The following is a 15,125-nucleotide window of genomic DNA, read 5'->3' on the forward strand; positions in this document are numbered from 1 at the left end:
ACCCAGGTTTGCACAAAACTTGCACTAATGAGAGACTTTAGATCAGCCTCCTTATATTATTTATTTACACATCAGCAGACTTCTCGGGAACTGAAATCTGAAATTTTTTGGCCTTGCATTCCTCTGAGAATACCAGCATAGTTTATCCCATGATTTGTTTCTTGCAATGTCTTAGATGATTTTAAGAATATGTAAGGGGTGTTTGGTTTTTGTTGATATGTTTTCATTAATATTATGAACTTATCACCTTGTTTTCACTTTATTTCTTGTTTTCAAGAATTTTCATGAGAAATAGTAAAAACAAGATTATGTCGTTCTCACAATTTCCTTTGCAAATTATTGAAAAACAGAAACAACGTCAAAACAAGTTGGCTGGACATTAGAAAGCTATATTTAGGTGAATGTTCAGTAAACTTTCTAGTGCTACCCATGCATGGTGATTTTCAGGACTCCAACTCAGTTAAGACTTAAAAAGGTTTGGTGCCTTATAGTGTTCAAAGAAGGCTATAATTCATTTTTCTAAGTAAGATGGAATGTCTTGTTCAGATCATACAAGATTCTAAGAAGAAAGGAAAGGAGCACTGGGGTTAAAAGAATAATTTATTGGAATAAAGATACTGTGTTGAAGGCCTAAAGTTTATTGAGCTATTTAATCTTTGTCTAGGTCAATTTGGTAGCCTGGATCAGTTGATATCATAAAAAAGAACGCCTGAGCATGGTACTCTATCCATGAATTGTCATATTAATTCCTTTCAAATCTCTATTTTTACATTAAAATTTGCTTTCCTTTCAAATCTCAGCCAATAATATTAATCTGCTTTTTATTTGAATTAATTGAACAGCTCTCTCTATAAATTTTAAGATTTTTCCCTTAAATATTCAGCTGTCAATAATATTCTTTGGGTTTAGAGTCGTGTAAGGTGCTCCTAAAACTCAAAAAGGCAGTTACTACTAAAGAAATGAAAATGGCACTCAGATGCAGCTGCCAATTGACCTTGATATCCAATCTATATCGATAAGGTTACTACATTCTACCCTCCAACTCATGAGCCTTCCATTTCATTTCCACAAAAATTAATAAATTTGATTATTACAGCAAACTGAGACCCGGGATTAGAAACATCAAGCTTGCCTATAGTACAGCAGCATCACCCTTTCTGGATTCCTTGTGAATCATACAACATCCAAAAGGGAAAAACCATTTATATTAAGAGTAAGGCTTGCTGGAAGGCTTTAGAAGTATCCAGTTGAAATCTATTACTAAGATTAAGCCAGGGTACCTTTGCTTTAAGAAAAAAGAAAGTTCTAATTATTCAAAGTTGTTACAGATAGTTTTTTTGGAACAAATTTAGACAGAAACACAACAGAGTATTGGCATCAAGGTATTAAACATAAGAGAAGTTGCTGTATGCAGATAGGCCAAATTCAGAATTAGGAAGTTATAATTCTGTAGTAGGAAGTTATTGAGCTGTTACTTTTATATTAAAATTTGCATCAAGCAATTATAGGTCAGAAACAAGACAGTTATAGTGATATATCAGTTGTGTTACGGACTTGTAAATTAAGGTGTCAGATTGCTATTCCTTGTGTTTTGAAGAGGAAACTCCTTGTTAGGGGCAAAGCACTGTGTGTTAGGGGGGAACCTTGTGTTTGTACTCAAAACTAGCCCACAAATCAGATTATTTCTATCATTTATTTAGAGTGTGTTTGTTTCTTGAGTCTAACATATGTCCTCAGAAAGGGTTGGAAGATAAGGTTGTAGTAAAGAAGCTTGCTGTAAAGCATTTTAACTTATGGATCAATTATGTTTATACTGATGAAAATTCCTAATAGTATCTTCAATCTTTCTTCCATTTTTCCTCTTGCCTCATTTTGGTGCATTTTACCAGTTTTAGCCGTTTGATTCATTCTTCCTTGTTCATGGTAGATGAAACCCTATCCATAGAAACACTTGAAAATAATCAGCTACAACAAGAGTGAAACAAACAACACTTTTAACTGCCAACTATATGTAAGACACATTGGATGAGGTAACAATAGGTCTTACTGTCTCACCCTTATCAGAATTGACATTACATCAGCAGCTTACACACAGATGTAGGATAGAAATTATTAGCTAAGAATCACCTTTAATACGTGGCAGAACATAAAAAACCTGACCACCACGGTCCAGCTCATACTTGATGGCTGATATTACTCTGTCCTTACTGAATGAAGAAAGATGAGTCTTGATAGGAACTCTTTCTGGAGGTGGAGTTGAAATTAAACTGAAACAGAAATTAATAGAAATTACAATAGGATTATACTTAAATTTGGAAGTTACTTAGGTGATCTTAATGGGTGTTTGATTAGTCCTAACTCCTAAGTTAAATTGAAAGACTGAAAGAGCCAATCATGCACACATCAAAATGCCACGCTAGGCAAAACTAGAACCAGAAGATTAAGAATGTACATATAAAAATGCTAAGGGTATTCTAAGATGAGCAGAATTTTGCAGGGGACCAATTTTACCATCATAGAGGTTTGTGCTTAAGTTTTCAACATTATGAGAGTTGATGAACCAACTCCCCGTAACTAAGATAGTCTCATAGTTATGCCTTTGCTTCCATTTAGTTTCCTCTCCACTAACCTACTATCATTTAACATTATGGATGTCGTGTTATACAAAATTTTGGGGAAAAGGAAGGGGAATAACTTGACACAGTAGTAAAGGATATATTACACTGTGATCGTATCTTTTTTGACTTAGCTTCTCTCTTTTTTTGATAAAAAGGCCACTGCATCATGCATAGACAGCTTAAAAGAGTTGTTAAAAACCAACTCATTCAAAAGATTGGGCTCTCAGCCATCAGGTGAAAGCCTGTGACTGGCTTTATACCTAACATGCACCCTCACAGAAGAGCCCTTTGAGCTTGAAGTGTGTATAATGCACAAGCTCACTTTACCTTGTGCTAAAATTAAACGTTTTTAGAAGAATGGGGGAAGCATGAATCAAACTCTCGATCACTTGGTCACAAAGGCTCCGAAACCATGTCAAGAACCAACTCTTCCAAAGCTAACCTATCAAGGCCAGGGTTATGAATGGATCAAATCCCAACATAAATATACACATTCTAGCAAAGCAACTTAGTTTATGCTATCAAACCATAATTCAAATATTTTGGAAGATCAATTATAACATTATTAAAAAAAGTAATCTCTCACTCTCTTCTCTCTCTCTCTCTCTCTCTCTCTCTCTCTCTCTCTCTCACGTGCACACACACACCTTTACAAGAGATGCACAACACAACCTAATTGAATGACAAAAAAGTATATTCATCCTCTTCCATCAACGAGATACTTTAGAATTTTTAATTTTGAATAACAATGTATAAGACATTTGTAACTCTTTTTGTATAACACTGAGAGCAAGTTAACACTAGACAGTGAATCTTCATCATTTGAAAGGCTTTTTACCTAGCATCACGAAACCCAGTTAAAGCTAAATAAAGAGTTCGTGGTATAGGGGTTGCAGACAAAGTAAGTACATCCACAGAAGTTTTAAAAGAAGCAATCCTCTCCTTCTGTTTGACACCAAACCTCTGCAATGCAATAAATTGTTGCTCATAAGGAGGGGGGAGTGCCACTATAATCAAAAGAAGTAAAATATTTAATGAAGATAATTGGTAAACCTGTTCCTCATCAACAACAAGCAGACCAAGATTGTTGTATACAACACGATCTCCTAGGAGTGAGTGTGTCCCAACAATAATATCCAGGGTACCATTCTTAATCATGTCCAAGTACTCTTCTTTCTCTGCTCTGGTCTGCATGTTGTGATAAGTGAATAGTCTATAATTGAAATATAATTAATAAACTATTCATAAATATCCACTTAGAAGGCCATGAATCATGCAGCTCATATTTGTTTGACCTTATAATTTTCCAAATTTCAAGTTGCTACAATGTCCATATGCTATCTTTATAAGAAAAGCTTCAATTGTAGGGGGAAAAAGTTTGGGACAAGACATATCCTGACTTGGAATATAGTAATACCAAGCACTACACAATTCAATACATATTTGAATGGAAAATAAGAGCAGTAATACATACTGTACCACCACAAAATAATTGTCACTTTCACAACCGCAAATCATAGAGAATTTTTATATTGTTGAAAGGAATAAGCATAAGATAACAATTATAAACAACTTTGTTAAATGCATTTACCAAATCAGTAGAAAGAAACTTATAAGAGAATTGCATAAAAATGATGTAGGTGATGAACAATATAGTTCCAGCAAGCAAATTAAAGTGCCACATTTCATACATCTATGAATAATAATGGAATAACTGAAATAAGTCAAATAACTATATAATTTAGTCATTAGTCCATAATATAATGAAACCAGAATATAGAAATGGACACCAGAACAGCAATTACATTTACACGTGTAAATAATATGACTAACTAATTTAAGAGTAAATGTAGTACATGCACAAAATAGTTAATCTAATAGTAAAGCAGTATCACAGTCATAGTGACCAACAGAATGCGCAAGCAATAAGCTAGAAATATATAAGGTCAGAAACTACCAAACTGATGTACTAGATCGGATATTTCACGCAAGGTAGATACTAAAAGGTATCAAGTCTATCCAATAAATGGAAATTGGGTTGTTAGTGTTGGGAAGTGTTATTCCACACAGAAACTGGAATACATTCAGTTCACCGCATGACTATGATTTATGGGATAGTTCAAGAAATAATCTGATGCAGATTCAAGTGAACTATCATTAGAGATGAGTTAACAATGAAAGCAGATAATTGGCTAATGGCTACCAAAGAAGTTTAATTAGATTAGTGAAATCTCTTCTTCATACTGTGTAACACTAACAACTAGATGAATTTAACTATAACTAAAACGGAGAAGTTACTCATAGTCATACCTGAAACCTGCTTAGTAGTCCAACTTTTATATCAGGATATACAGAAAAGCGCTCTGAAATAACATCAAAATGTTGTTTTGCTAGAACTATTGTTGGTGCCAGAACCATTGCTTGCTTTTTAGCTGACACAACACAGAATATAGCTCGTAGTGCAACCTCAGTTTTACCAAAACCAACATCTCCACAAATTAATCTGTCCATTGGAGTTTCTCGCTCTGTCAAATCCTTCTCAACATCAATAAATGCCTGCAAGAATACACATTAAAAAGAGATGAAATAACTGAATATGCATCACATAAACATATAAAAATTCAACAGAAGTATCACTTCGATTCATGAACAATCAAAAAGTGGTATTAGTAGTTAAATAACAAAATTAAAACAGCAACAAAAAATCACAATCAACCAACTACCTTCCACCAAAACACAACAGCATTTTCTATAATGTCACCTGTTTCTGGTCCCGCGTGGGTTCATAAGGAAATTCAGCTGTGAATTCAGCCATGGCAGGAGTCTTTGGATAAGGAGGCCTTCTTTGTTTGAGCCTATGTACATAGAGTTCCATCAAATCAACAACCATCTTCTGTATTGCGACCTTCCCCTTAATCTTTCTTCTCTCCCATGCACTAGTATCATTTAACTTGCTCAATGTCCTAGGCTTTTTGCTTTCATTTGGACTGCAAAAAGGCACACACACAAACACCACATTAACACAAAACTCCTTCACCAAAGCAACTAAGCCAAATTCATCATCGTCCTCTACATTCAATTCAACAAATGACAAAAAGGTTATGCAAGAAAAAGAAAAAAGCTTACAGATTATATCTATAGAGCATTTTAGAAGCCTGCTTAACAGGTAGCTTTGCCATTCCATCAGCATACTCAATGAAAACATACTCAGTGGATTCATCAGAATTCTTTGGAACATCAAACTTGATTCCAACAAACCTCCCAATACCCACTTTGTTGTGCACAACATAGTCACCAGAACGAAGCGTGTAAGGGTCTACCCTATAGCTAAAGGCACCATCTTTACCCCCTCTAACACCCTTCAACTTCTGCAACCCTTTCTGCTGCTGCTCCTTCACCATTTGCATGTACTTGTCAGCTTCCTCTGAGTCCATCATAGTTCTGGAAGCTTCTCTTTTGGCATAGTCACGGCGAATTCTGTCGTTTAGTAGAGAAATGGAGTCATTTTGGAGCTCAGTTTTGGAGGGCGAAAAAGGGGCATAGAGGTCCGGGGTGTACACTGCATTTGTGGGTAAGAGTAAGAGCTTGTTTTTGTTGTTGTGGTGTGAAGGGTATGTGAGGATGAAGAGGTTCCAAGTTCTTGGGAAAGAGTTGAACTTTGAGATGAAATTGAACGGTGTGGAAATGTGTGGTGTTGGGAGAAGAGAAGCCATGTGTGTGTGTGTGTGTGTGTGTGTGTGTTCAGATTGTCATTGCAAAGTTTGAATCTTTGGGAGGAAGAGTGTGCAAACGAAGGGTAATTCAGAGATGGGTGTGAAGGTTTTGGAGGGGTTTTGTTTATTGTAGTATCCAAGAAAGTAGGATTATCCTGTGTCATTGTAATATATGTGCAGAAAATTATGATAAAACAACGATGATCAGTTTTGTGGGGTTGAGAGAAAAGAGGGATACCTTAGACAGCTCAAATTCAGATTTATATATATATATATATATATAATTCAGATTTTGAAATTTTGGGTTGAATGGGTCTGGAGTTTTATTTATGAATATGGCACTTGATATTTTGTGGACTATTATTAGGATGCCAATGTAACAAATGTATTGCACTATGCATTCCGTAAGAAAAAATTAGATGCATACAAGATAGTTTAGGGAAATTATTTTTTGGACATTTCGAATTTTAAAAATTTGATATTGTTTATCTCAATTGTTAAACAATTAATAATAAGAAGATTTTATCATAAAAATAACAATAATATTTATTAAAAAAAATTATCACACTTTGTATTTTTAATGTAAATAAATATTTTTTAAAATAAAATCTTATTATTATTATTAATTACTTAAATTCAATCATAAACTTAATTAAGGTTAGAGTTAATAAAATCATTAAAATTTTATAGATAATATTTATTTTTTATTTTGGTCTCTCTTCTTTTCTCATTTATTTATTTCAAAGAAAATTAGATACTTTTAAGGACACTACTCACTTTTTAAAAAGAAATTTTTCTCTTAAAACCAAAATCATACCACTTTATCACTACTAAGTATCTTTTTTGAAAAAAAAAATGGTATTTCTATTTATCTTTTCACTTTTGTTTTATTTTCTTTTTGATCTTACTATTATTTCACTTCTTTTAACTATGAGGTAACACTAATCGTATGGAAGATTATGTTTTTCTTAGATGTAGGCTACAAAAGTTAAAATATCAAATTGCTTCACGAAACTTGCTACCTAATCTTGCTCGAGTTAACTTGTGATCCTTGCGATAGTGTATTTAATATTTTGGTGTCGAAGCTTGATTCTACATCTAATCTTAAGGAGTTCAAGCATACTTTATTGAGTTTAAGAGAATAGCACTTCTATGGAACTTCACATTTTTGTACTTTTATGACTATCTAGATAGACAAATTTTGATACTTCATCAAATTGATTCAAAGTGGAATTTTTAATAAGGGCAAAAAGTAGGATCTTATTTATCATAATATTTTATTTTATTTTTACTTGATCCAGCATTTTACCTTAAAATTTGGTTCAAGCATAAACCTCTCAAATAACTAGAGATGATCGATATCAAATATTAGTCTTCTTATTACTCAATTTCTATATAAAATGTACACATACTTCATGAAAAAAATTCTCTCATGATCAACAGATGTATTATGTGTTAATCTTTCTTATTTGTTTCCTCTTGAAAACTTATGTGTAAATATTATCTCAACAACTTACTTTTCTCATTGTGATGATCTTTTCAAAGTCATTGTTATTTAATTTGATCAACAATTTTGTTCTTAAAAACTTACAAATATTATAGGTAAAATTACTCTTTTTATCTTTTAACTTTAGGGTAAAATTTGCTTTCGTCCTCTAACTTTTTTTGTTCAATTTAGTCCTCTAATTTTTATTTTTTTCCACGTTAGCCCTTTCCGTGATTTATGTTAGAGAGGTTTACAAAGGCATCCTATGTGGCACTAACAGCGTTTATGTTATACTACCTAGACATATAAATGGAAGCCTTAAATCGGAAGTCATTCTACACGTGGAGATTGTAGTTACGTGAAACACACTTCAAGGAGGAAAATCATCACTGTGTTATAAAGGGAATTTGAGAAATTGAAATCAAAAAATCAATTCACAAAACAAAATATTTCGTGCTATTAGGGGTTATTAGGGTTTCTTATTGGAAAAAGGTTGAAAATTTTGTAGTAGAATCAAACATCAAGGTTATAAGGTATGTTTCTACTTCTGAAATTTAATCTTTGCATGTGTTAGGTATATTATTTTGTTTGTATTTTGTGAGGTTATAAGAGTTAGGATATTGTTGAATATTTGAAAGATTTCTTCTTTTTGAAATTTAAGTTTTGTTGTTATTAACATTTTTAGGTCATAAGAGATAGATAAATTCTACATAGAAGTTCACCATGGTGACAAGTTTAAAAAGTCATGAAAGACTAAGTATGTTGGAGGTCAGACAAGTATTTAGGATTGAGAAAAAATTTCTAGAGTTATTCTGAGTGTTTGGATGAGGTACATGAATTGGGATATGATGTAGTTGATAGTATGTGGTACAAGATTAGTGGAAAAAGTCTCGATGTTGGATTAAAGGAACTAAAAGATAATAAAGGAGTTATGAAGATGGCCACAATGTTGAAGTGTTATAGAAAAGTGGAGTTGTATGTAGTACATGCAGTTTCACAAGTTGAGATATATACGAATGTTCCATTACATGAACATCCCATGAATGTTGATGAGGTTCAAGTTGAGGAGATGGGTGTTGGAGGACGAAGGACAATTAGTAGAAGAAAATTTTGAAATGGATGATGAGGTTGAAGTGGAACAGGAAGAGGTTCAAGTGTAATAGGAAGATATGCATGTGGAAGAGGAAGAGATTCATATGGAACAAGGAGATCATGACCAAGCAAAAAAAGTTAATGGCTATCAAATAGAGAAAAAATCTTTTGCAAAATGAAAAAAAAATTGAGTAAAAAAAAGGACAAAAAAAAAAGACATTGCCTGCCAAAACATAAAAAATAAGTGACAAAAAAAGGAAGAAAACAGCAAAATCAAGTGAGAAGAAAACAAGCAAAACAACGAGAACAAGTAAAAAAAAACAACCAAAATATTAAGAACAAGTGAGAAAAAAAAAGAAGAAAATAACAATTCCTATTGAGTTTCATATTGATTCCAATTTTGATGAAGATTTAGAAGTTGAATCTTAATTTGAGGTTAGTTCTACTTTTGCTAATCCAATAACATTTACTGTGAGCAATGATTCTTTTGATGTTGATGAGGATTATAATAGTGAGAGATTAGAGACTGATATAAATTCTGATTAAGAGAAAGGTAGAAACAACTTTAATTTATTTAAGTTGCCATAAAAAATGACTGATTACAAATAGGAAATAGGTACATTTTTGCATCCAAAGAAGATTTTAAAGAGGCTATAAAGATATATACTTTTCACTTTGGTAGGGACTTAAAGATTCAAAAGAATGATAATGAAAGAGTGAGAGTGGTATGTAAAGGTGAATGCAAATTGATGATATTTTGTGCCAAATTACCAAGAAAAGACACTTGGCAATTAAGAAAAATTATTGATAAACACACATGCGGTAGATAGTATAAGGTGAAGATGTTAAGTTCAGCTTGATTGAGTAAAAAATTACAAGATGCTATTCACATTGCACCCTATGGTTCTTTTTACTAAATTCATTATATCTTGGTTAACTTATTGATAGGACACTGAATATTTAGTATTTTAGGATTATTGTCAACCATTGAGCAATTGTTTCCTGGAGTAGAACAAAGGTTTTGTGTCAGACACTTATATAATAATTTCAGAAAGGTATATCCAAGTAAACAATTAAAAGAGCTTATGTGGAAGGCACCAAAAGCAACTTATCCACAAGAATGGGAAAGACATATGAAAGAAATAAGGAACATCAATGAAGAAGCATTCAAGCATCTCCTGAAGATTCTCTCAAGATATTGGAGCAAGTCAACATTTTCTTTCCAATCTAAGATTGATGTAGTTGTAAACAGCATGTGTTGAAACCTTTAATAGTATTATTCTGGGACCTAAAGAAAAGCCCATTATTACTATGATGGAAGACATAAGGGTTTTATTTAATGGAAAGGTGAGCTGCCAATAGAAAAAAGGCAACATTATTGACCGAAGACGTATTGCCAAATATACAAAAAGAGGTTACAAAAATATCAGGCTGAATCAAGATGGTGGTTGCTAAGGTATAACTTTGATGATACTTTAACTTTTTAATACGGTTCATTTTAGTCATCTAAGATTTAAATTACGTTCATTTCAGTCCTCGAATTATTTAAAATGAACTATTTTAGTCATTTAACTATTTTAAAATGACTCATTTTAGTCTTTTAACTATTTTGTAATCAATTGTAGTAGTCCTTTACTATATCCCATATTACAACTTACACTTATTTTCATTTCTACAAAGTAGTCTAGACAACATATGTTCGAGGTCCGACATATAATTTTAAAGGGAAATAAGTTTGTAGTGAACCTTGAAGTAAAAGAATGTTCTTGCAGAATATGGATGCTTACTAGAATACCTTGCTATAATTCAATTGCTTGCATGAACCATGTTAATATCAATCATGTAAATTATATTCCTATTTATTATTAAAAAAATAATAACATTATGCAACAGTTTACAAGTCTATCATATATCCAGCAAATAGACCTAATTTGTGAGAATCTACTGACTACCCTGACATTTCACCCCACCAATCAAGAAACAACCTAGGAGGCCAAAGAAGTTAAGAAATAAAGATGTATCTGAGAAGGTTGTTGGGGAAAACAAATTGAGTAGGGAAAGAATGACTATTAAATGTAGCAAATGTAGAGTAAGTGGTCATAACAAAGCTATTTGCAAAGCAACACAGCCTACTGGAACAGAGGCATCAACAACTTATAATCAAAGTTCAAACACTTCTCAAGTTCCATTGATAGTCAAACAAGAAGGAAGATGTATACTCAAAGATGTCAACATAGTTAATTGTATTATGTAGAGACAATGTATTTTTTTGCTTTTTGCTTTACGTTTTGTGCAGCTTGGTTGGAAAGCATATTCGGTGGGACTTGTATTTTGTCTCAAATTCCATTGATGGTCAAACAAGAAGGACGATGTGTACTCAAAGACGTCAACATAATTAAATGTATTATATAGGGACAATGTGTTTTTTTGCTTTTTGCTTTATGTTTTGTGCAGCTTGGTTGGAAAGCATATTCGATGGGACTTGTATTTTGTCTTTGTTCTTTTGTTAATGTCATAACAGTATATGTTAATCAATCTTCTTAGTGAAGATTTCTTATTCTCACATTCATATTTCAAGATAATACATATACTGAAAATATTATTTCATTAAAGATAGAAGAATCCATAAAAAGCAATAACACAATATCAAGATCATGATTTAATCTAAACACTCTTTCATAGTGCATTTATAGAATTTACATCCCTAAAAAACATTGATTTTCTACTAAACAACGTGAAAAATAAGAAAATTACTACTAATACATTAATAATCATACTAATACTTAAAATCCAACTTAAAATTTTAATCCTTTTCTTATTAATTTTGAATGAGTTCTGAAGATGCACAATTCTTCTTCTTTGTCTTAATACAACAATTTCATTATCTTCAACTTTATTATCTTTCCTCCACTTGAAAAATCCACAACTCTCACCAAACTGAAAAATGATACAATAGATTAGTAACACAAATTGGTTGAACTTATTTATATACAAATATAAAATTTAGTTATTTAATCTTACAAAATTACCTCATAGTTTCTACATTTCCAAAAATCCTTTCGCATATTTGTTGTAGTTGTTATGCGATAAATACTTTTCAAATTACAGTAACAAAATAGATTCTCAATCGCTCTGCGAGCAAACGTTATCGTCGAAGATTATGAGTCTATGAAAATTCTAGTCTTTGTTTTGCTGCTTCTAAGAGACGTAGAACCCTATTATTTTTAAGTTTCTATATTTGAATTTTTATTTTGGTCTAAAGAGAACATTCAAGGAGTTGATAAGTTTCTATCCTAGTTCACTTGAAATAAAATTTATAATAAAGTTCAAAATATGACTAGCAAACTAATAGGTGATGAAAAAGATATTCAACACTTTAACAAAATTTATCTTTAAAGTTTCTTGTGTAGAAAGCTTTTTTGGTTTTAATATTTGTCTTCAATCCATTTCCAACAAAAAAAAAAATCCATTAAAGCAATATTTGACTACTGAAAAAGTGTTATACAATAATATTGTTTTTAATTGTATCATTAAAAAGTTTAGAAAAGTTTTAGAAGAACTAATGAACATAGTTTATGATTCACATAATTTTTTTAATTTATTTCAATAAATTTGTTATAACTTAATAAGAACTTATTAAATAAATACTTAATTATGACTTATGAGTACTCAACTTAAGAAGCTCCATGGCACTTAAAAGGGAAGTATTAAATTAAAGAGAAATATTTTGTATGCAAAATTTGATTTAAGCGCATGACATGAATTAAGCTCATGTCAACCTTAGCCTTTAAGATCATGATATTACCTTCAGGTATGTGTTAATTTGGAAGGAGGAAAAAAAAAAAAGGCAAAACAGAGAAGTAAATTTCTTGTGTTCGTTGGGTAGAAAAGTTAAAGATTTGTGTTTAATGTATAAAGGATTGTTAACTTGTGTTTAATATTAAACATGCATGCTTAATCTTTTATTTTGTGTTATTATAATGCTCTCTATATTTAGCATATTTGATTGTAAGTGTTGTTATACTTTTTCATCTATGAATATGACAAGAAAAAAAAAAAACACAGGATCCTCTATATACTAAAGATGTTTTCAATACAAATGCCTCGATCAATGATTATTAAGGTGTCAATATTTTTAGTCTAATGCAATGAATTGGATTGGAGATAAAGATAGAAACAGGTCAAGCCACTTGATTTAAGCTTGGTCTGACCTGACTTTTTTAATAAACAAATAAGGCTTAGGCTTTTTTTAAGGTCTGTTTAAGTAAACAAGTTAGAGCTGTTTTTAAAGCATGTTAAGCCTGACAGGCCGGCTTATATATATATATATATAATTTAAAAATACAGATGTTAAAACATGTTTAAATAATAAAGTTATTTAATAATATATTTTTAATTTTGTTATATTAAATTAATATATTATGTTATAATTCTTTCTATTTATAATTATAATAAATAGAATTTATATTCTATTAAAAATAAAAAATATTTATACACTATTACACTTTTTAAATAATAAATTTATTTAATAATAAATTATCATATTTGTTACATTTAAATAAGTTAAAGAGTGGTTAAATCTTTGAAAAGAAATAAAATGCAATCAAAACTGAACAAAATAAAATTAAAAAAATAGAATAATAATATTATATTAATATATTTTTTATATTCTTAAATTTATTATTACTATTTAATTATTATATTAATATATTATATTTAATTATTTTTCTTTATAATAAATAAAAATTCTTTAAATATGAATTATATTTTATTTGAAACTAAAATTTTACAAAAAAATGATAGAAAAATAAAATAAAAAATTTCATATACAATATATATATATATATATATATATATATATATAATAGGACCATATAGTAAATAATATAAATAATATAATTTTAAATAAATTATATATAATAATATATACTTTTTTTAACTTAATATATATTTTATTTTTATTAGTATAAATTTTTTGAGTAAAGTACATATAAAAGAATTTTACATATCAAATACATAGCATACAACAATATACCTAAATATAAATGTCAAATTTTAAATAATTACTTTTCACGAATTTAACATAGATGTAAATAATTTTTCTTAAGAAATATAGTTGTTAATGTACATTCAAAATTCAATTATTAATAAATATTTACAAAAAAGGTATAAATAAAAAAATAATTTATTAATTTATAATATATATATATATATATATTAATGTATTGTATCAGTAATATTTTGTATATTATATTAATGTTATAGTATAGTTAATTTTACGTATATTTATTAATTTAAAATAAAAATTAATAAAATTAAATATTTTGTAATTATTTTTTTAATTTAATAGTTATTATTATTATCATTATATATATATATATATATATTAAATTTTATTACATATTTTTTATTAAGATAAAAGTTTAGAAATATAAGGTATTTTTATTTAAATATAAATTTTATTAATTTTTACTATGCTCATACGTTATTTTTTTTGCATCCTTAAATTTTATAATATAAATATTTTTTACCTATAATTTTTACAATGACTATTTATTTACTTTTTTAAATATAATAATTTTTTTTAGCTGATTCAACAAATTTTGTGAATATTATTTTTTGTTATCAATTTTATGTGTTTACTATAATTTTATTTATTAAATATAAGATATCTTTATACAAACAAAATATAATTATCATAAAAAATAATTAAATTTTTTAATACTTTAATTATTAACATACATTTGAAATTTAATAATTCGTAAATATTTACATAAATAAAAAATTAAATTATTAGATAATTTATCAATTTATATTTTATATATAAGTATATATTTTAATTTATTGTATGAGTAATATTTTTTTATATTATATTAATGTTATAGTGTTATTAATTTTACGTGTATTTGTTAATTTAAAATAACAAATTAATGAAATAAATAAAAATAAATATTTTGTAATTAATTTACTTTTTTAATTTAATAGTTATTATTATTTTTATTATATATATATATATATTATAATAAATTTAAATTTATTTATTTATTAAAATATAATAATTTTCTTTCAGCTGATTCAACAAATTATATGAATATTATTTTTTGTGATCAATTTTATGTGTTTACTATGACTTTATTTATTAAATATAAGATATCTTTAAACAAATAAAATATGATCCTAAAAAAAATTAGAATCTTTAATAATTTAATAATTTTA

General features: G+C 29.0%; 1 protein-coding gene across 2 annotated transcripts in view; it reads right to left on the reverse strand.

Annotated features, from left to right (window-relative positions):
- LOC113861759 (ATP-dependent DNA helicase At3g02060, chloroplastic) overlaps positions 1 to 6,490 on the reverse strand; it is a 33,730-nt gene extending 27,240 nt beyond the window's left edge. Inside the window, exons 1-6 of one of the 2 annotated variants that reach the window (XM_027494781.1) lie at positions 5,745 to 6,490; positions 5,380 to 5,605; positions 4,929 to 5,174; positions 3,672 to 3,806; positions 3,457 to 3,581; positions 2,128 to 2,267 (exon numbers count right to left, since the gene is read on the reverse strand). In XM_027494781.1, the coding sequence (XP_027350582.1) occupies positions 2,128 to 2,267; positions 3,457 to 3,581; positions 3,672 to 3,806; positions 4,929 to 5,174; positions 5,380 to 5,605; positions 5,745 to 6,331 (1,459 nt within the window). In that variant the 5' untranslated portion in view covers positions 6,332 to 6,490. The remainder of the gene's footprint in view (positions 1 to 2,127; positions 2,268 to 3,456; positions 3,582 to 3,671; positions 3,807 to 4,928; positions 5,175 to 5,379; positions 5,606 to 5,744) is intronic. The other variant, XM_027494782.1, reaches the window with a different exon arrangement.
- Between the last annotated feature and the right edge of the window lie 8,635 nt (positions 6,491 to 15,125).

The sequence above is a fragment of the Abrus precatorius genome, unplaced genomic scaffold (genome assembly GCF_003935025.1).
Source record: "Abrus precatorius isolate BTA unplaced genomic scaffold, Abrus_2018 Scaffold3, whole genome shotgun sequence".
NCBI lineage: Eukaryota > Viridiplantae > Streptophyta > Magnoliopsida > Fabales > Fabaceae > Abrus > Abrus precatorius.